Here is a 23,737-nt window from a genome sequence, read left to right as displayed (position 1 = left end):
GACACATTTCAGAAACTAAACAGAGCAACTTCTATTGGATATATTTATTTGCAGTATAGTCCAAAAGCTCCAAAATCTTCATGAAAATATTACAGCCTTTAAAAACAAACACGTAATATTCTATTGTTTTTTTTTAAAACATTTTTAAAACGTCACCTAGATATTTAGTCTAGAAAATGTTGCAGTGATACTTTAACCAGTTGACATTTATAATTATGCATGCAATTCTAGGTACTCTTGTGAAATTCTGAATACCATTTCATATGTGAGAGGTTATAAAAGATTAACAAGACACCTATAGAGAAATGTTTTACAGATAAAATGGTCAAGTTCTGAATTAAAAAATTGAGGATGAAAAAGATAACGATTAATTACCTAGGTGACAGGATAGATATTTTCCTTTCAGTACATTTTCCATTACTTTTCTGATTTTAGTATGATCAGTATATATTTGTATCTGGGTTTTGAAATTCCACTACTTTGATTTATCTAAAAAAGTTAAATGAATGCTGTGTTTGATGGCAGGAGCCTTCTCTGAAAATAGCATTTAATTTTCTTCAATGTCAAATTAATAAAGTAAGAGAACATTAAGAATAAAACTCACGATACCTTTACTTTGCTAAGGCAGTCTCTTAACTGGTCTTCATTCCCTGGTTCAAGGGGAATACCAATAACACTGTCTGCTTCCTCTAACCATAAAATCAACTTGTTCAAGTCCTCTTGAAATTCTGATAAAATATTCTTTTCTTCCTCTAGCCTGTAATAAAAATGTGAAATAAATGTTTCCATACATTTATTTTTATGTTGAAGTGCTTATCCATACTAAAATAAAGACTAGAGAAAACAAATTCTTCTCATTTATATTAATTATTTTTAAAAGTGTGCCATCGATTTTTTTTTCCATATCAAAATTATCAGACCAGCATCCTTTTAACATCGCATTAAATGTATTTTAAAAGAAAAACTCAAGTCATAATTTGCAACGTCACTAAATTCAGCTTCCAGATTACATACGGCAGGGAGCAAACAAGCATGCCAGAACTAGAACTGTTAATAATTCAGATCTCATTTTTGTGTGAACTAACAGCAGGGAAGCCCAGTGTCAGAAACTAAGAATTCAAGCACCAAATTTTACCAAACTGAATCTGTAAGATTGACACTTAAACCCATTTGGACATATTGTACAAACAGAGATTTTGGTGACCATGCCACAATCCTCTGTGTAAAGCATTCCAGTCAAGATCCACAAAACGTAGGGAAGGTTTGTAGTCCATAAGAAGTAGTGGGATAGGATTTATCTCACCTAACTTTAGATGGCTACTCTGTCTACATCTACAACTCAGCTCTTGATTTTCTCACCCAGATTCTCTTCACTGAAGGCCAATTGGTGTTTCTAGGGTGTGATACATGGATTCATCTTAGATGATTACAATAGGAAGAGAGGAATTCTCCCATGCAACTTTTTTCTTTCATTAAAGAAAATCCCGATGACCAACAAAGACATAAACATTGCAGCTGTCTAAAGTCAGATAAGACTACTTTCACCATGACTGTATAAATACATGGAGATCTGAACTTTTGTGCCTAAACTTCCAAGGTTACCAAGAGATGCATGAGAAAAATTTCAAGGGCAGCAGGGAAGAGCCTTAGCAGAATGTGAGCCCTTTGGGATTAACATTATGGGTGGATCTCTTCTGAAGGAGAAAAATTATGTTTTATAGAAATCACTTGCAATTTATCCTCCAAACGTATTCACAAAACTGAGGTGACATAGAGTCTTACCTGTATGGAAAGATTAAATAATTATTAATACAATTAAACAACAATTAATAACCTATTAAATAATAATAGGGTTTTGTTGTTGCTGTTATTTTATGAAGGTTATTTGAGATCAAAGCAAAAGATGTAAAACCAGCTTTTTTTAATTCTGATTACTATTGTTATTTCCAAGATCCAACTGAGTTTGCGAGGTTAGGTCATTTATTATACATAATAAGAGGTCGTATTAGTATTTTAGGAATATAACTCAACATTACAGGGGAGAATCAAGGTCAGTATTATTAATACATTATTTCTGAATGCAAAACTGTATTAAGGCAGAATGAAAATGTTTTTAAATTTCTCCGGTCTCCCATACTTGCCATGATGGTCAGTGCCCATCAAATACTCTGAGAAGTCAAATGGAATGACATCTATTTTAAACTACACCATAATTTATTTACAATTTTTTTTCTTGTTTTAGGAAACTATGTTTTCTGATGGCTGACTTAAGCAAAGATGTCTCTTTAGAAAAGCTATATGAATAAGCTTCAGGCAAAAGCGAATCAATAAAAAGTGTCAGCTTTACATCATCTAACAAAAAAATACTGAACACAATTGTTGCTTGACACACTTGCCTGCACACATGCACACACATACAGTCTGACAAACAGCTTAGAAACTCTAGATTAAAAGCTTTTCTTCAAGCAGAACAGAAATTTAGAAATTTCCAACAGTCAGTATCCATCTTACAGAATTTTGTACATCCAAATCCCCAAATCATTTCACCCTATATTAAGAAATCTAACTTTAAGTCAGTAAAATCTTATATGACTTTTTTTCCCCTCACTCTAATTTCCAGAGAATAAAAGCATTCAAGTGACTTCAAGTCTTCCACATTTGAAACATTTATTTATAGAGGGGGGAAAAAAGGAAGAAAAACTGTAAGATTTGGAAAATTCCTTTTAAATAACACCATCCTGGTTACAGTGTAAAATGGGAGAAGCCTGGTTTGGTCAGCATTGTAAATTCTAGTACTGAAGATGGGCATAAGCATATGAGCTGAATTACATTTCATTTCACAGCAAAAGGATCATTTGACTTCATGGGATAAGCAAGAATTTTTATACATTAAGATTTTTTGAGGAGGGAAAGAATCATGCTGTTGGAATGCTGACATTTATAAAATAAACCCAGGATCATACAATTCAACTATTATTTTCTACAACTTGCAAACTAGCAAAATTTTTGCTAGTGTTTTACCTGCTTTCCATCTTATTGATGTTTATTGCATTTCCTTAACAAGGCATCCTTACAAGATGAGAATTGCTATAGTAGATGAATAAACACTCTACAGACCCTCTCTAAAACAGAAGATTAAAAACCAGAGTAAAGTACCAGACAACACTCTTGACCAGATTTCACTATCGAGCTGCTACATCTCACAGTCTGGCTGCACTAAACATGCCACATTCTTAAGGAGACCTGAAAAATACGATAGCTGCCATGCATGTGGCACTGGATGGCAAAAGCCAGGCAAGAAGACATCACTACAAAGGTGTTCTTGAAAAAGAGAAGTGTTTCTATTCAATTGACAAGAACCAAGCAGTTTTTGAAAGCATCTCCACCTATTGTCCTAAATCCATCCTTTCTTTTGCGGTTAAAAAACTAAGAAAGCAGCAACTTCAACAATATATGCAGTGGATATCTTGGATAAGAAAAACCTTATAAAACAGTACGATGCATTGACGTTTCCAAATAATTATGACTAAGTAGCTCATGCTTTCAAGGTTTTTTCTTTAAGCACAGTTTAAAGATGTTCTCTGTTAATTTCTAAAATATGAAGCATTATTTCTTTGTTTACCTTCAAGTTTAATGTTTTTATATGATTTATTTAAGTATATAGTAGTGATAATAATGAACAGGATATTTAAAACTCTCCATCTACAATTAAGTGGTAGATATTTTATTTCCTGAGTCAATTCAAGGCATTTAAATAGGAAGAAACCACTAAGTTCTTCTTGAAATATTGGTTGTGCATTATAAATATTCTTAATATGTTTTCAGGAAATGGATTTGCAGTGATTATGGCTGAAAAAAATTATACATACAGAAAAGTAAGTGCAGAATATATTATTAAGTGTTATGAAGTCCAATAATAAATAATGCATTCAGTCATAATAAATATACAAAGTTCATGTAAAGGAGATTAGTAAAAGGCAGTACAGGTTTAAATGGAGGATGCTTTTTTCCTAGCTCAGCTGACATATCCATAGATTGCTATTCTCTCAAGCATTTCAGATGGATTGTAGCTGGAATTTTAGGTAAGCAATAAATTTAAACCTACCCTCACACAGGACAATTTTTTGTCAGCTAATGTTTAAGAACCAGATATAGCGAGGAGTTGCATGCTCCAAGGCTACAACAGAATGCGTATATAGGGTTTAGTCATCTCTTCTGAGAAACTAAAGACACTATGGAAACACGGAGGAAGATACTCTTAGGTGCTTACTGGGAAGTGTGTATTGACGCAAGGAGAACCCTACTATACCAGACAAGGGTCATAGAATCATTTAGGTTGGAAAGGACCTTTAAGGTCATTGAGTCCAACGGCAAACCTAACACTGCCAAGTCCACCGCTAAACCATGTCCCCAGGTGCCACATCTACACGTCTTTTAAATATCTCCAGGGGTGGTGACTCCACCACCTCCCTGGGCAGCCTGTTCCAGTGCTTGACAACCCTTTCGGTGAAGAAATTTTTCCTAATATCCAATCTAAACCTCCCCTGGAGCAACTTGAGAGCATTTCCTCTCGTCCTATCACGAGTTACTTGGGAGAAGAGACCAGCACCCACCTCACTACAACCTCCTTTCAGGCAATTGTAGAGAGCGATAAGGTCTCCCCTCAGCCTCCTTTTCTCCGACTAAACAACCCCAGTTCCCTCAGCCGCTCCTCACAAGACTTGTGCTCTAGAACCTCCACCAGCTTCGCTGCCCTTCTTCAGAGCGTGTTCCCACCGGAGCTCTGTCCGGGCAGCTGTGCCAGCTGTGCCGGGTGCGGAGCTTAGAGAGGCCACGGCTTTCTGCGCGGTGGAAACCATCGCTCCCTGGTCGGGCCGGCAGAGCTTCGGTGCCCTTCCATGCCACGCCGCACCGGGCCCCGTTTGCCCGCCCTGGTCGCAGCGCTCTTGGTCGCTGGTGCTCCCCAGGGATTCTTTTATACGGGGGGGGGGGCTTGGCCGCCGTTGCTCCCGGCTCTGCCCAGTTCCCAGTTCCCGTCGGCCGCGGTGGCGAGAGCTGCAGGCTCCCGGCGGGTCTCTCCGCTCCCCTGATGTCCCCCGGTTCAGGAAACCCTCCATGCCCCACACTGGAGCACCAGCTGGAGAAGGACATCAAGGTGCTGTGGTTTTCCTCCTTCTTCAAGCTGTATCCCCCCCGACTTAAGTTATTTAGACAAAACCTTTTTTTTTCCCCACCACTATAAATTGGATAGGTTTAGGTTTTTGCAATAGACAAATTAAGCAGTAAAGATTTACATTTCTTTATATTCCCAGAGAAAAGACATGAGTGGACTTTGGAAACCAACATACACCGCGTCCTATTTTTCTGTGGCAAAAAATTCTTGCCAATATTTCTAGGTGCTTTCAGAAGCCAACATTGCAACTTTTAAACGTACTGTTGTCTTCAAGAACAGCTCCTTTTTATGATTTCACATGCTGTAACTGCAGAAAAGAAAATACCTGTTTCAAAATTAAATCTGGGAGGTTATTGTAAAAAAAAAAAAAGCTATAATAAAACGTTGACTGATAAGATAATTTATTGCTTTGTATTTATTTATTTATTGCAGTTTGTTAGAAAGAATAATTATTTGATCAACTAGATAGCTGAATTTAACCCACTTTATTTGGCCACAGCCTTTTGGCCAATGGCAGCTGATTTTTCACAAAGGTAACATTGATTGTCTCTGGGGAGGGAAGAAGAATGCAGGGAAGCTTGCTAGATGGACATTCTTATCAGTTAAGTAATCAGCTAGATTTATTGTCTGGTGAATTAAAGTTAAACTACCAAGAAGTCCAAGAAGAGGACCAACAAAGGTAAGATTTCATGATCCAGAATATGAAAATCACACCTAATCACAGACTTAAAATTCAAGGTGATCTATAGGAAAGGTAATAATTGTGATTCTTTTAGAAATAGGAACTCAATGCTATTAAATAGCATAAAGTGTTTAGTCAGGAAATCTACTGCAGAATGAGAATTGTTGATACTGTAAAGCCAGAAGCAAAGCTGATGCAATCATTGTTATGTAATGTCATTTTTATGTTTCAAAAGTGCTTCAAAGCTGGAAAATATTGCAGAGGCCTCTATCAAAATGGGTCCTAATTAAAACGTTGGTGTTTTCTGCAGATGATAAAGGCAGCAGGAACATGAGAGTGACTCCCAGTATGCTTCATATAGTTAAATAGGCATCAGTAACAAACACCTGACAACTGCTCCACTGGATGTCCAATAACAACTTTCACTCTAAAAACAACTCACTATCCTACCAAGGAGAAAGTGTATCTTCAACACACAAAAGTCAACATTCATAACTACACTTGTGCTTGGCAAATTTCTGCTGCTCTGAACAGGCTCTGAACAAAAGTTCCAGATCAAGTTCCTGCTTTAGATCTAGAATGGAATTTTAAATCAGCAAACAGATTTATTTGCTTTTGTTCTTAATACAGCACATTCTAATATTTACTAGACATGAGCCCACTACTGCTCTTTTTTAAGCTCATAAACAAATTACTCCGCAGTAACTGCTTAGAGATTAAACAAACACAAGCCACTGGTGCCAAATTGTTCTTTAGAGGAAAAAGAAAGATATTTACTCTAAAAACAACAAAATACTCCAAAACTATTCATGTCTTTATAAATGTATATACATACACACCTGCATATGTAGACTAACATAAATAAAGGTATGCATATATATACACACATATACTTACATTTACACAAATACATAAAAAAGTGAACACTGTCAACAGCAAAAGAATCCAATTAACAGCCCTACTTTCCTACTATTGTCTTAAATTTTCTTCTGGAAACCTGCATGACTCTTTTCAGGAACTGTTGTTTGTCTAGGATTTCTGGAAATGCAAGCCATATCAATGAAAAGTCCCGATGCTGCTGGACTCTAATATTTCTTGTGCCTACGTACTACAGCTCTGAAGTTCTTATGAAGTACTGTTATGCAGCCAGAAATTCTGGACCTTCCTGATGCAGACAGACTTACCCATTTTGGTTGTATAGGACGTGCAGAGAAGAATCAACTTTACAGCATTACATTTATTACAGCGTTCTTCACTGAGAAGCGTATGTGTACTTGAGAGATCAAATACTCTTCTCAAGCCAAAACAGGTTATCTGAAACCAGCCAATCAAAACACTCATTTTTGTGAAACTGAGGCAGATGCTAATCTATGCTGAGATCTGTAGCACTGCAACTATAAAAATGAAAAAAAGCCCTGGCTCCCTGTAATCCTAAGAGCAGAAGCACGACTTCAAATCTTTCTGAGGCGGTGTCCCCCTCTGCCCCAGTTACGTGGAAGTCTGGGACTCAGCCATCCAGTGCTACGCCGTGAACCACACGATAAAACCTCTGTTCCTCAGCCTGAGCAGATTCCCCAGAACCTGAGCTCTCGGCAACAGTTTTACTTTTTTGGTTTCCTATCACTTCTACTCATTTGTAAAGCGCATAGCTCAGTGGAGGCGTTATGCGATGGTCCCCTAAGGAGAAACCTGAGCAAGATACAACTTTAAATACGTTAATTCTGGCACAGAAAAGGCGTAGCGTTCAACCCAATGCACCTGAGAGCAAAATTATTGAGCTGTATAGTATTTTGAATGAGAAATCAAAAAGATTTCTTGTCTCCTAGCAGAGATAGCATTGGCAAGATTCCTTTTTCATCTTAAGTACGCTGTCAGTTTTATCACCCTTATGAATTCAACTGCAACCCTTAAAACATTTAAAACTTTTTCTAGTCATGAAGGAAAGATTTTTACTTTGATGACTAATTTAAATGTTGATCAGGAGGATTGAGTTTTATTATCTGAGCAATGTGGGATGTTTTCAATCTAAGACTTTCCAAGAATTCTTTTAGAGATATTTACTTTATATCTATATCTATACATGTATGTGTATGCGCACAGAACGGTTTCAGAATTCAGATTAAAAACTAATGTTCCATAAAGATCTAGTTCCTTATCCTAGTCAGGAACAGTATGTAGTACAGTAATTAAAAGGTCCATTGCAATTAAGGGGAGCTGCAGGTGCACTTCATAATTTACTTAACAATTTGTTCCTGGCTTGCTAGAACATTACTTCTATTATAAGTAACATCCTGCATGACAAGTATCATATTATGCAAGCCACTAAAATAAAGCACTCTCTGTATTAGCTGAACCAGTTAATCAAATAAAATTTTTAACTCGATGACTGATTGCACCTTTTGAACAAGCTGATTTCTATCACCATAATTACATTCGGAACAACAGATACATGTAATTCTAGGTGTTTAAATTCATGGCAGCAATGATGAATTAACAGTAAATTGTTATTAAGGGAGCGTGGGCTTCCAAATCTGAGCCTAAACAAACTGGAATAAGGAGCGCGAGCCACCAGTTGACTCGGACACGGACAGAGCAGCTCTTGAGACATCAGTTGGGAGTACATTGTCCTGGATAAGCAGGTGACTGAGGAATAAGATGTTGTTTCAGCAGATCCATCTCCAGCACAGATCTGCATGCTGTTGTACGCTACTGCCTTATCCTTTTAAACCAGCCTAAGTTCCCAAAGAGCTTTTAAACTGCTTCTCTGGCAGCAAATGGTTTGTTTCATTAACCCTGAAATGTAAACCATCTTGTTCGATGGAAAATTCTCAAACTATAGCAGAGTCTCAAACTATAGCAGAGAAGCACAGAATTTCACATGTAACTTTTGGTCTTCTACGTGACTGCTATTCTCAGGCACATTACTTTGTGTTTTCCATATTAAACCATGGCAGCTTTCTGTTTGTATTTCTAAATTCATAAGGCCCCGTGGTCAAGTCTTCTGACTGCCCCGCTTTTTATATGAATTTTATATACATTATACTTCTGGAAGCAAATGTATTAATATTCAGTATTTAATATTAAATAGTAAATTAAATTAATTACAAGAATTATTTTTTCTAAGAGCATTTTGTACATATGGTATTTCATAGATTAGGGCTAATTTTCCTAACAGTATTAAACTGAATCAATAACAAACTCTTATGGTAGTCCAGAAAATACCCAGGATATATTCCTTTTTTTTTTTTCACTATCATTAATCCTTAGTTATAATGGTTAACTATTACATAAACATTCACGGCCCATTTCAAGTAAGCTTATATTTTCATTTACAGTTTCTAGAAACCATATGAAACGCATACTGCAGCTCATGTATTTTCTCCATAGTCAACAATGTGATACCAGTACCATAGCAACCGGTAAATAGTTTGTGAAACACATCAGATGTTTACAGTTTGTAACTGCACACAAGTGATGTTGGACTTACTTGGGAGGTGTCAGCTAGAGATAGAAAATATGCAATCACAGGAGTAGGACAGATCTGCACTTGTGACTCATATTCCCACTTGCACTTCCAATAATGTTTTGGTGCCTTTTTATTTTTTTAACGTTCAGCTGTTGATTTTGTATTTATGGTATTTCTAAGATTAGGAATTAGTGCATCTCGTAGCTCTTACTGAGAATTTAAGAAGCCACCAAAATAGTAACTTGACAATTTAGAGAAAATATTTACTAAGAGAGAATGAATTTTCTTTCTTCCTCTAAAGAACGTGCAAATATGCTTCAGTTGGGTAAGGAACTTTAAAGAAAATAATTGAAATTAAAAATGTCACAGAAACTTCAGAAAAGTCAGATCTAAATACTAAACAGTAAGAAGTGTAGCTACACTACTTGTAAACACAATGCAAATTTATACCAGAGGGATTCTTTTCTAGTGATTTACTGTAAGAAATCTGAACAGTCAAAAAAGAAAATTCATAAAATTCAATAAGTAACTAATTTTATGTTGGAAAGAAGAAAAATATTTATTGACTTAACTGTCATGAAATCTCTTCATCCTAAGCCAGCTTTTAAACTGCAATAAGAAGCTAATTACAGCCTTCAATGTAGTGCGTGTTCAGGTGAAGGAAACCAATCTCTGGTAGCTAGTGTGTTATGGCAAAAAAAGAATACTTCAATGAAGGTAAGGTATGAAAAATATTAAAAAGTATATTTACTTTATAACATTTTTTATTTCGAACAGAAAGCTTGTGTTTTTATATTCAGAAAAATGTTTGAAAGTATTCTGGTAAACAGCCTTTGTTCTGTCATTCTTTCCATAATTACGTCAAACTCACTTGAGTAGATATCTGAACAGGCAGTCTGCAGGTTCAGGCTCATTAAAAGTGCAAATGTATTTGCAGCTAAAATAATGAAAAAATTCTCTTCCACTCAACAGAACCCAATCTTAACAAATGTCAGACTGCGATGAATAAAAAACCCCAAACTGATTACTTCTGAAACAGCGAAGGAATCTAATTCCCGGGCATCTGTTTGCAAAAATTATACAAGAAATTTTTCACACAGATGGAAAATACAAAGCCCAGCCAGCACCACTGTTACAAGTCTGTCGACAACCTCATTTATGAGCCTTCACCTTATCAAGCTCCTATGTGAGCTGTCGCTTCTCCTCCTGACGTATACTGCCTTGTCTAGCTCTGCCTGCCCCACGCGTCCCCGCGGCGGGAGCGAAGGCGCAGCACCACGCTGCAGGGTGGACTTGCCACCACCCGGGCACTTGGGTGCCCGCACGTGCCTGATGGCAAGCCGCTGCCTCCTCAAGTCATCCAAAACTCCCAGCGGTACCACTCAGCAGGCAGGCACGGCGTAATACGGCCTGGTGCATCTCGGGGGACAAAGAGGCGGAGAGATCTTCTGCTGGTGCAGTTCAGATGATTTTGTATTCAAAATGATTGCTGGAGTATGAAGAAGAGCAAACAGACAGATTTCCCCCCCCCGCCTTTTGTCTAGGGTTAGTAGCATCTATTCAAGAGGTCATTGCAACTTCCCCTGGTCTCCAAAGTCTCCCTTTCAGTGTGAGTAACACTGTTCCAGAGTACAAACTCAAACTTCTCCTAAACATGCTGCTTGCAGCAAAGTGCTAACAAAAACTCAATTAAATTCCCAATTTGCTAACTATCAGTGTATCAGACTCGCAATCAAGTTTCACTTTATTCAACGGCCTAGTCTACTCCAAAGTTTGCAGTAAGATAAAATGACTAGATGTGCTAAAATTACATTCTCACGTAATTCTTAGCTGGATGGATTAGACTGCAAGATACAGAAACATTAAACACTGAATTCAAACTTCTACAGCTTTGAAACTCTTAGATAAAGGCAAATGAAAGATAACATCCGACGCAAACATAACTCAAGCATAACCTCTTGATCTTCAGTACCAAAGAAAGGAGATTCAAAGCCAATTGTAAGTCTGTGCTTTGCCTGGGATCAGCATTTGACCTTTTAAAACTTAAAAACAGCTTCTTTTTACTGAAGAGCAGTACAGGTCCCTCAAACTGTTTTGAGGTTTAGTTTGTTTTCTTGTCTGTTTTTAATTAAGTTGTCCTTTTATGGTCCAAATAATTCTCATTCATTAAATCTGCCAGACTACCACTAAGATCACTATTAGTGTCTAGTGAACCTATGATCAGTTTCAGTTATTTATAGAATATCATGGGGTTCATCTGGTTTACAGTTCTTATCATGCAGGTAGTTTAATTTTTATTCCAATTATTTATGAGAACTGGATTAACATGTTGAAACTCTCAGAATTATGTCACGTATCAGTCTTCCCTTTTCAAGTCAACTAACCACGAGGTTCATGATGGCTACAGGAAATATTTTGAATTTACAGTGTTCTTTATCAATGCAGTGATAATATTATTTTTTTGTACAGAATAAATAGACCATTTAACAATGCATCCTCAGGAAAACTGACAAAATAATTGTGTAGAATTCCTCCCCTCACCCCCCAAAATATAATCAGTGCATCAGAACATGAAAAATGCCCGAGTGTGTCAGAAAAACCAGTCCAACACATCGCTGCCAACTTTGCTAACAGGAGATGGTAATTAAGGGGAGCACAGAAGACGAGCCACTTTCTTTAGTCCGTTCACCTCATACTGCCCCAGAATCCACTGCCGTTGGATTAAGAATTTTATAGGGCTGAGTCATAATATTTTCCTCCACAACCTTCTGTGGCCAGCAAACCTCAGACATTCAGAAAACCATAATGTAAAAAAGTAATTTTTAAATTGATTTTACTATCTCTTACAGTTTCAACAAGTACCCTTTACTTCTGGTATTGAGGAATTAGGTGAATAACAGGTCGTTCCACATTCAGTTTACACACCACTGTGATTTTGTAAACAGCAGTCATATCCCTCCTGAGACCTCTCTCCAGATTGAAGATCCCCAGCTGCTTCGTCTCTCCTCACAACGCAGCTGCTCCAAACCGTGGCTCATTTTAGTTGTCTTCCTCCACCTATACTTTCCCTAAGTCCATCATACCCTTTGACGTGCAGGGAGCAGATCTGCACGCAGTACTCAACATGATCATGCTCCAACGTTCGATGGCAGCAAAACATTTTTTTGTAATGTTCTCAACAGCCTTACTTGTACTGCCTAAAATGTTACAGCTTTTTTGGCTGCCTCTCCGTACTGAGCCTGCAAACACTGTCAGTGAGAACGCCAGGTTCACTTTCTTGAGTTGTAACCACCATTTGCAAGCTCAGCATCACGTAAGCATGGTATAGACTGTTTCTCTGAAATATTCATAACTCCTATTTGTCTATGATGAAGATCATCTGCCACTTGTTGCCCATCTGCTCAGTTTTGGAGTTTCCCACTATCACCTCAGCATTTGACTATCTGAGAGAGCCTAATGTCATGGGCATCCTTGGAAATGTCACCATACACCTCCTGTCTCCAACTAAATTCTCACATTCACACACCTTACAAAAATAACTATGTTTGTTTCTGTTACTTCTGTGATCTCCTCTCCCTCCTCCACCACCTCTAACTAATGAGTATGTTTGAATTTGGCTTGACAAATACGTCCAAAATGGAGTGCCTATGCCCAGTCTGTAAACTGTGCAGAATCATCAAAATCAATTTCTTCCATCTTGGTAAGCAATAGCAAAATAGACTTTGCAGTATATAAAGTTTCCTTGCCATTTAGATAATGCTTAGCAACATTACACTTGAATTTGAAATCACTGTCAGATTTCATTTCTGGAATCCATTCAATTGCTAATTTCTTCCCACTTCCTTTATCTTAAGATCTGCTGAGCCAAAAAATGTAATAGAAAACAAAATTTCAGTTGATCACTCCTCTGTTTGAGCTACTGAGAATCAGCTTTCAAAGCTGAGCACAATGTATTGACTACAAAGGATAAACCATAAAATCTACTAAAAAAATGTATAATTAGTTGTCTCTTCTGATTTGCAGAAGGTTCTAAATGTTAATATCTATTTTATTTTTCTTTGAAATTATGAAATGAAAATGTATTCTACCCAGTCTGTTCTTCCTTCACCATCACCTTCTTCCATTATGGTTTTAAAATGTGGTTCCATTTTCTCACTCTTAAAATTGACTTAAACAAAAATATTAGAATCCCCTTCATAATCATAAAATTCTTTTAACTGTGAACATTTTATTTTTTAGGAAAGCTAGAGAAATATTAAAGGACTATTAAAACTTAAGTGATCCAAAATATAAGCATACTGGCTTAGGAGTTTATTTGCAAAATAGTCTATTAAAGCTATTCTGAAAAAAAGAAGCCAAACTATTTTAATTCACCCAGATGTATTATAATTTGTATTTTACTGAGATACTTAAATAAATTTGCCATAGCACAAACACATGCAATGGACAATGTCGTGACTATATTAGCTCTTTTGGACTGCAAGTAGAGGTCATTTCCTTCCACTTTTCTCCTTTGCCCCACGCTTTGCTCTTAATGAAAAATTAAGGCACTTGGGGTGATGTGGGTTTCAAGTCCTAAAAAGAGAGAACCTGACTGTACCCCAAACCAAATGAGGAGAACTACTGAACAACTAAAAGATGCCAAAGCACAAGAGAGATGAAAAACCCATGACACCAAGGCTATATGAAGACTGTGCAGCAGATAAGCCTACGGTCTTTTCGTGCCTAGGATCATCAATAATTCAGACTTAGCTAGAACACACCACATATTACTGTCAACTAGGTTTCTTTCCTTTGAAAATCCAGCCTGTGAGAGTGAAAAGATGAAACAAAGAAGAAAAAGCATGTACCGGGAGGCAGCAGCTAGGCTGAGGGTAGGATCTGTCTCCAAGATCTGGGAGCAAAAAGCGTTCCCTGGCTCTGATGCAGCCAGGAAGATGGGACGACTCCTCCATCCTGATGCACGTGGGTCTCACTACAGTACACCAAAAGCGTTTCTATCACTCTAACACAACGCTATCTGTATTCCTTCTAGAGCAATGTATTTATTCATGCAGAGTTCACTAAACTGAGGTCTCTGCAATCATTGTCCTCAAAATTACACAAACTGTCATTCCAGAGGAAAACAAACGAACCCATCAGCAAACCAAGGAGACCAAAATGAGGAATGCATGTGCAAGTGTTTAAGAACCTTCGTCTAGGGAACATAACTGTATTATTCCCATTTAACAGATCCTAGGCTTCCTTAAAAGCTAGAATGTGACAAGAAATTCCATATAGTGCTAAAACCGCCTTGAGCCAAACCAGCATTCAGATACACATTTCTATTGATAAATGAAGGAAAGTGCAATACCAATCTTTACCAGAACTGAACCATTTTTCATATTCTGAGACAAAGCTCAACCACCAATCTCTTCCTTCTGTGTTGCCGAAGCAGTTTACGGGGCTATTAAAATGATGTGTTATTGTTTTGTAAGTGTTAGCACTTACATAACAAGTTAAAGCTTGGAAACACAGATGGGTTTCCATTGTACAAAAGAACAGCTTTTAGTGTGATAAATGAAGGCCAAGGACTCCCTTGTGTAACAAGTAGCATTACCATCAACACCTGGAAATACAGCAGAAAGAAATATTTAAAGCGCTGCTGTAGCTTCTGACAGCTGTAGCTTACTTGTTGCATCCCCTTCTTTTAACATGTTCCAAGAGAAACTTTAATCATGATTAAACTCAATAAACAACCTTTCAGGACACTCCCTTACTGCTCCAGTGAACATTTTCACAGCTTTTGCCCCACCACGCTTCTAAACCAAAAAAATGGCACATGACACATCAGAAGTAACAAACTGTTGTAAACTACTAGTTCTTCTACTACATCTCTAGCGCTCATTAACATACCTCTATAAGGAACAGTCTGGGTTTTAAAAAACATGCAGGAAGAAAGCTCTACCAGTAGACTGTATTTTAAAGCAGACTATCATATCAATTTAGGCCTAGCATCTACGTTGAAAACATGCTTTTATAAAATCTAGTATAAACAGCAACACAAATATTTTTTTTTCAATTGGAAATTCTCTTTTTAAAGAAGTCAAGCCATTTTTGTATTATCTGTAAGTGAAACACTCTAGCTTCCTGTGACTGCATGAGAGAAACAAACTGATCTGAAAGTGCTTATAAATAACATTAAATTAACCAATCCGTTCTTTTTATCCAACCTATGAAATGCAGATGTTAATGGCATTAATGATAAGTGAATTAGATTAGGATTAACTATATCAATTAGCTAAGGTATTATTAGTACTAAAGGGATATATTTTAATGGCATACTATGAAATAGAAAGATGATAAATCAACTGTAAATTCTGTAAATGAAGCTCCAATCTGTTCTACTTTTAATCAAGCAATAACGTATGCTTGTTTGGGTTTTTTAAACATTAAGAATGGAATTATAAAAACGTGGAGTATGGAAGGGAGTGCCGGTCACTGACAGGAGTAGGTAGAAAAGAAGACTTAAACAAATGATAGTGGATGTGAAATTTAATTACAGGTGAATATAAAAACTCCAGAAGTTGAGAGCTCCGTTGAACTTTTAAGCCAGAAGCAAATCTAAAATAACTAAAAATAATTTCACAATATTTTTGCTCCCTTTTAACCTACCTCTTTTTTTTCTCTACCAGCTGTCTGCAGATCTCCTGCCACCGGATATTCAAACTTTCCAGTTGTTCCTTCAGCACCTTAGCATCTGCTGTTGATGACTGCTCAATAATCTCTTCACCAGTTACGTTCAATGTTTTGACAACAGTTTGTTGTCGCCCAATGCCATCCTGAAGCTCCTGCAAAATACCCAACATATACACGTATTCATAAAAATGTCAAGCGTGAAACAAAATGCTTCATCACATACTGGCCAGATGGAAAGAGGTGAAAGTTTTTGTTCTCCTCTGAATTCCAAATGAAAAATCTAAAGGCAAATAGACAGAAAGACATCTCATGTTTTTGTAACGAGTACCTTTCAGTGCATCTCTACAGCCTTTTTTCTTTCCCCCCTGTATTCTTGTCTGCTAGGAGTCATTACAGTAATATTCTGCAGATCAATTAATAAGTAAAACTTGTGAACAAATTTACTTCTACACCCCCAAAGGTATACGCCATATTTATTTAATAGCCTATGAAGCATTGTAAAATTTAAAGCGCACACTGTTTGGAATTCCTATTAGCTATCAACACAAATAAGCGATGTCGAGAAAGCAAAGACTGTTAGAAGTACTCCTCTTGATTCCATTAAAGAACATGTTTGTCTCCAGTTGTGAGAAACCCCATAATCCATCCCCTCACGGGTTTTTGGGGGTTTTGGTTTGGGGTTTTTTTTGGTGGCCTTGGGGGGAACTACACTTCTAAGCAAAAGTATTACTTACATCGTTTCTACTTAAACAACAAAACGAAAAACTACCAAAAGATAACCAAGATGGACCATTTTTTCAAGTTTTACTAAATGCATTGGGATATGTTTTCTACACCTTTTATCATTAAAAAAACTATGAAACCTGTAGCTACCTTACCTCATGTTTAAAAACAACAGAGTTCTGAATTTGTAGCTTAGACTTTAACACTGTATGCCTGTTTAAGAAAGTTTATATTTCTGAATAAGGAAATAAATATTTTCATATTTTTAATCAACAGTAGAGCATGAGTATTTTTCTCCTTGAATTCCTCAAAATGTACAAGCAGGAAAGTGTAAAATAATTTTCAACAGTTTACTGCTAAAGTAAGCAGAAACTGAAATAACTTCAACAATCTACACTGTGGGATTCTTACTGACGATAGGTTTCACAGTCTCAGGAAGTGTGTCTGAATCTTGCCTACATACAAGAGCTTTCAAGTAAAATGCTGAATCTACCTTATCTGGAAGAAAGCAAATATTTTAGCACATCGTGCTCTGGAGCAACATTATATGCTTGTTTTCTCTTTCTAAATGTGTAATACAAATTACAGACCAAGTTAGTAAATCTGCATATTAACATTAAATTAAATTTGTCCATGAACTGGTTAAAATTGGCAGGATAGAGCTTTCCAGGAATGTAAAAGGTGAACATAACTACTACTCATGCTTTTTTCTTCTTTTTTAAATATATATCTTGTCCATTAGATCTTCAGGCATAAGGTTATAATTGAAAGTTCACAAACGGAACCACACTTGAAGTTAACTTGTTTTAATACGACCACACCTCAGTTGCCAGCTACTAATTCATTAAACCTCAGAAAGTCAGTTGCACGCCCTATCACAGCTTTTGCCCAAATTTTATGCAGACAGCTTGACCACCACCACCACCACCAGTACAACCTGGAGCACAGAGGTCAACGTCAGCTAGCCGCTGCGGCATTTACCCACTGTCCTGGACACGAGTCGCAGCCGAGGCAGAGGTTTGCACTGTCGAGACTAAGCTTATACTTTCTGTTTGGTTTTCTTACAGTTTCTTTTAGGTTGTTCTAGAAGAGAACTCCCTCCAAATTATTCCTGTCTTTCGCACCTCTCAGTAAAAACTGTTATTCTGTGGTTGGTTTTTTCCCCCAAACTCTTTTCACTTCCCATAGTTTCAGAATAAAGGAGTAATTGTGGTGAGCATAATGTGGCAGTAATCTGCACACTGTTTTATGATGTTTTGATAGGATGAGAAAACTTTTTTTCTGCTGGATCCTAGCAGGCTACAACAGTCCAGTCATGTCACATCAAACACACTGCTGGCCTAGCGTGCCTCAGCATACTTTGCTTTGCTAGGGGAACATGAAAGATTTTAAGATACCATTATAGCAGAAACTGCAAGATCTTCTAAGACCCAGGAAAGACCCATAAAAGCCTCTTACTCGGATTTTCATGTCTTTCCATGATGCACATTAAGACAATAATACCTGGTCCAACCTTTGGCTGTTATTTTCAGGTACATGATCCACTATTAAGAATAAATAGCAGTAACGGTCAGGTAGTTTTCCTAATGCAAATATTCTTTATTGTTATGAGTCCTTGGTCTTTCCAGTACACACCTCAGTTTTGGTAATGCCCAGCCTAAAATGAGTATCTAGGTTTTGTACACATTCACTGTATTTGTCATTGAGTTTAGCACTAGAGCCTTTGCATTATGCAGTATGGAGTGTTACACAGGTAAATCATAACAATAAGATGTATAGTCTGAGGAAAAATATATCACAATAAGTGGCTTATTTCCAACGAGGTGCCTGAAACAATTGTGCTATTGCAGGCACCTGTTATGAATTTACAGAAAAAATAACTCAGAACAAAGCTTCTACTTATACGCAGCAGGACTGTTCATTTGGAATAGGAGATCAAGGCAAGGAGAACAAAGAAGGGAAATTCTACTTCCTGAAGTCCAAAGTTTTTAAAATTAAAATTTGTAGAAATTAGAGGTTATCTCTGCACCAGCTTTTCTAAATGACAGAAATAATCACCAGTCAGTATACTATTATAAAGTGAAATGATAATTAAAAGCCCATTTAAATACTCTGAGCCCTTTTCCTGCATTCACAGCATCCTGAATTAATTTTTCTCCCTCCCCCAGCATACACCAAAAAAAAAAGCAACTATTACATGATTTCCACACTTATTTCAGTTGACACAAAAAACTAAGGGAATTTTCTGATGTGTCCTGTGGCATATTACGCAACAGGCCTTACTTACAAAGTGAAAAAAGAAAATAGCTAGCTCAGTGCAGAGACGGTCTTCGAACTTACGATCCCTAATGCCAAGATGGGAATCAGGATGCGTAGGAAGGAGAAGTATGAACTTCCACCAGGACATGAAAGAAGGCTTCTGGCCATCTGAATTTCAGCTCACCATAAAGAACCCAATTTGAGATTTTTATTTTTTCCCAAGTACTCTATGCATTTGACACTTTTCACATGATTAAACAGAAACACATGTGTGATGAAGTTTGTCTAGATTTCGCAGCCTAAGAAAAAGCAGATTTTTTTTGATACTGGGTACTGCACAAAGCACAGCAACCCCTGAAGACATTTAGGGTTTTTTTAAAGTATTTTTCTATAAAGCAGACAAAAGTGTTTTCCTGAAAGTCATGTTTTCACACACTCATCCCAAAGCCATGAACCACAAAGATGCTTTTCACAACTTACATCAGTATCTACAATGTGTCAACAGCTATAGTTCCCTATTCATCCTCCCTCTATCCTTGCCGTACACCTGCATGAGGGCAAGGTGCTGGGAGCCTGCAAGAGGTTGTCTCCCATGGCCTTACAGTTTATGGTGCTAGAAAAGGAATATTGACATTGAATCTCCTTCTTGTAGTTTCACTTGACATTTCACCCCTTCATACAGAAATGGCAAAGCGAAAGGGCACGTTGCCCTTTGGATTCCCAGCTTACTCAGAAGGCCATCCGAGATACTTATACTTCCAATTATACAGTTTCTAATCACTTTCTGAACAGAGTGAGCAAACAAACGTAATTAAAAGCGACATGTTTATACAATATCAAAAATAAAACAACTCAGAAAAGACAAGACGTCATCATGTTCATACACACAGAGCTAATCACAATTTTGAGTGGACTGCAGATACTTCTAAGTACTTTGTGTTTTCAACATGTTGCATTTTTAGCTACTAAGAAAAGCAGATGATAACATAAATACCCATCACTTCAATTTCTCTTTCTTCTGATTCCCAAGCATAAGTAAGCAGCGAATGACAAATCATTAAAGTAAGGTTTAAATATTCTCTCAGACTAAAAATTGCAAAACCAGTACATTAAAGGACTTCTACCTCTCATACAGATGATTTTACACTTTGATAATGACCTCAACTAATTTAGTATGATAACTTAAAACTGCCAAGACATTCATATGATGCTTCTTTGCTTCAATTAGTTTCTTTTTATTTTCCAAGATTTACCTAAAATGAGAAATTACGCACACTCTTTCAGAAAACTTCAAGTGGAACAGAAGCAAAAAAGAAATATGGGGTAAACACAGGGGGAAACGCTCACCGAAGTCAAAAGGGCTGTTTCTGCAACAGCAGGGGACTCTGCCCATAACCAGGTTGAAAATTCTGGCCTAGTTCACTATTGGTCTTCATTTTTGTTCTCACTTGTACTTTCTGGTCCTAGAAGCAACTGCTTAGTGACAACACAAGAGCAGCTGCTTTATGACATTTTTTTAATCAAACATAAAAAAAGGTGGGGGGAAGAAAAAAAAAGGGGGGAAGAAGTGGAAAGAGAAACTCCCAAAGGAATTTCTTAACCTGACATTGTCAGCATTACTTCTGACCTCCCCAAATGTATGTAGAACACTATTTCAGTTGTACCTCCAAACATCCAGTTGTACCTCCAAACATCCAGAGGTTTCTGCATCAATATTAGCAGTTCTGTGACTTGTAAAGCTGTTCTTGAGATAATTATGCAGTACAATGAATCTTAATAAACAAATCACAACTGCTTGTGACAAAGTTGTCAAAGTTGTTAGTAACACTGTTATTCTTTAGAAAATACTTTCCAATTACATCATACGTTGCTTTCCTAAGAAAATTAAAGGTCTGACAGACCCTAGATATACAGGCATTCCTAGTATCATCTTGGCAATGGCTTTCAATTCATACCCTAAATATGAGGTAGGAATCCCTGAAAAGGGAGAGAGAACAAGAATATCTAACACTAAAATACGTATGTCTTCCCTCTCCTCTTTTTTTTAATTTTCCTTCCCATGCTGCTTTTCCTTTTATTATTTTCAGTTGAATTATTCAGTGGTTTTACTATTTGTTGCCATTTTATTTCTCGTTCTATTTTTGCTTTTTTACCCTCTCCCAGTCAGTCCGTCCTGTGGCTTGCCTTCCCCTAACTGTAAGAAAAGATCAATAAAAAACTGCAATATTGTTGATCCTAGAGCTAGTTCCTATCATGAAGAGCTAGTTATACTTTCTGGGTTTTTTTCCTGAGAAACTATGATTAAACTTTTTGTAGACAAAGAGAAGTAACTTATATAATTGATTTAAAAACTTACCAACCAATTTCGAATACATTACACCATCGCTTCCCCAGTTGCCACCTTTTTTTCCTGATGCCTTTTACAATGCTCATGACAACTGACCAGGCAATATGACAAAAAGAAAAATCATTGATTCAGATAGATTCCCGGTACTAATTAAAATAGTAAAAAAGGAAAATATTTGAGTGGATGAGGATCTGAACTAAATCAGTTTGATTGCTTTTCCCATATTATGTAAATTAAACATTCATAAGGGTCCTTACCCACCTACCTAAGTGGGTACCAGAATGGCATAATTTCTTTGACTTTGTTATTTCTTAGTTAACTCGTACATATATCATGCAACTCTTTCTGCAACTTCATTTCCTCTTGTCATTGAATGAAATAACATTTAACTGTGGAACTTAATCAGAAACTATTCTATGAGCAATCTTACCAGCAGTTTCCTCTTTTTGTTGTAGTAGACAAACATGCTTAACAATAATTTATTGTTATGGAAAAGCCCTGTAGCAACATGAAGAAATACCACAAACAAGCTAATTGCTGTCAGAGACACTAGCTGGCACAAAATGTTTTAGGAAAAAAAAAAATATTGCATTGCCTTTCCTTAATTTAGGGTAAGCTACAGATCCTAAAAGCATGTAAAGGTACTACGCACCACTTTCAGAAATCTGTAGTCTTGAACTTGACATTAATGTGCTATTCTTCAGTCATTTACATAAACTTCTCTTCTGCCTTAAATTGTATAAAAGCATAAGGTTGACATAAGAGCGTCTACCCAGATGCAACAATATAAATCAGACAACTGTGAAAACATTTGGTGGGAAACTATCCCCCAAACAATTTGCTAGCATTTGGTTACCAGAATGAATTTATCCATTAAGAGTATGTACCTCTGTTCAAGATGCTATTAGAAATAAGGAAGAAATTAATTTTCCAGGCAGTTAAATCACATTGATTTAATCTGGAGACACATTACTGGCACTTTGTTAGGATTAAAACAATCAACAAAAAGTACGTGTTGTTTCCTAGCTGTTTTGTAATAAGCAGCTATGCAATCTTCATTGTTTTGTGTGCATTATGTTTGTTATTGTGTTATTATTATGAATTACAGAATCTCAGGGCAGCTGATGGAGATGGAAGAGGCAAAAAAAAAGTAAAAAATTGAAGGCAATGTTTGCTAAGGTGTTGACAATATTTAAAGCAAAGCGTTTTCTTCTTAGCATAAATTATAGGTATTATTACGGTCTGAATATTACTATCAACTCTGTGAAAAGAGCAGCATTTGAAAGAGTTGACAGTAGGCTCCGGGAGCTATAAAGCAGAACTGGGTGCATTTTGTCAGTTGTACCAGGTTTGTACATCAACTGTGCATGAGAAATTGCTGCAGACCTGTTTTCTGAGTAAACAATAAATACTGGAAAATAACAAGGAAATTTCATTCTCACTTTGACCAAAATTGTTAATAGATTTATTTGTGGTGTAAGCAACGGTTTATATAAATAGTTTATGCAGAATATAAAAATTTTGCTTGATTTGGTATGCCAATTGCTTGGTTGGAGAGCCTTTGGAAACCACTGTTCCATCCTGCTCTGTGTATTATTTATTTTTTCTATATTTTGATGCTGTTTAATTAGAAAAACACAAAGTCCAGTGTTGCCCTGGATGCACTGCTGACTGTCCATGACTGCCACTGTACACAAAGAAATGTGGGTGCAATGCAACTCCACAACTGTCCCATTTTAACAAATCAAATGGAGATACACAACTTCTCATGTTCTGCTAAAAGCTTCTAATCAGAAAGAGTCCCAGATTTGTTTGAAAGTTTTAGTATCTTCTAGATTTCATCCCTTGACTGTGCCTCTTCCATCTAGAAACAGTGACTAATTAGTTCTTCACAAAACAAGGCATAAAGACTGAAATCCTTGTATTTTACCTATAAAAATTCTTCACTCTAGCCTGCTATCCTTCAAAAAGCAGTAGTCTACTATACTTTAATAGCCTAGTAACTTCACACTTCAGCTTGCTACATTAATTCCAGGCTCTTCTCACTGCTGCCTGTGCTGCCATCGACTGTAACTCCAAATGCATCTCCAGTTCTTCTTACTAATACTTAATGAATTTTCCTTCATAATTAGCTCTTGAGAGGCAGATATTACCCAGTAGGCCTTGTTACTATGAATTTCACCAAGGTGACAATCTGGTTTATGAGAAGATCAAGCAAAAGTTTTGTCTGATTCCCTGTTCACTATAATAAAAATAAGTTAACCAAATTTGTCTCTTCCTTTAATGGAAATTTCTTATACCTTTTAATCCACAGGGGTAAGTAAGGAAAAAGGAAGTCAAGGCTTGCAAACTGAAATTTTCTCTCACTTATACCTACAGCAATGAAGCTATTTTGAAGACATTAATCTG

General features: G+C 36.8%; 1 protein-coding gene across 24 annotated transcripts in view; it reads right to left on the bottom strand.

Moving 5' to 3' along the window:
- The window catches only part of DMD (dystrophin), a 1,198,278-nt gene that overhangs the window by 428,946 nt on the left and 745,595 nt on the right, over positions 1 to 23,737 (bottom strand). For all 24 annotated transcript variants that reach the window (XM_030020819.2, XM_030020811.2, XM_030020812.2 and 21 more), the window contains 2 exons: positions 15,976 to 16,151; positions 610 to 757 (listed from right to left, as the gene is read on the bottom strand). In XM_030020819.2, the coding sequence (XP_029876679.1) occupies positions 610 to 757; positions 15,976 to 16,151 (324 nt within the window). The remainder of the gene's footprint in view (positions 1 to 609; positions 758 to 15,975; positions 16,152 to 23,737) is intronic.

This window comes from Aquila chrysaetos, chromosome 7 (assembly GCF_900496995.4).
Source record: "Aquila chrysaetos chrysaetos chromosome 7, bAquChr1.4, whole genome shotgun sequence".
In the NCBI taxonomy this organism is placed as follows: domain Eukaryota; kingdom Metazoa; phylum Chordata; class Aves; order Accipitriformes; family Accipitridae; genus Aquila; species Aquila chrysaetos.
Note: the sequence above shows the minus strand (reverse complement) of the source record. Positions and strands in the feature narration are given on the sequence as shown.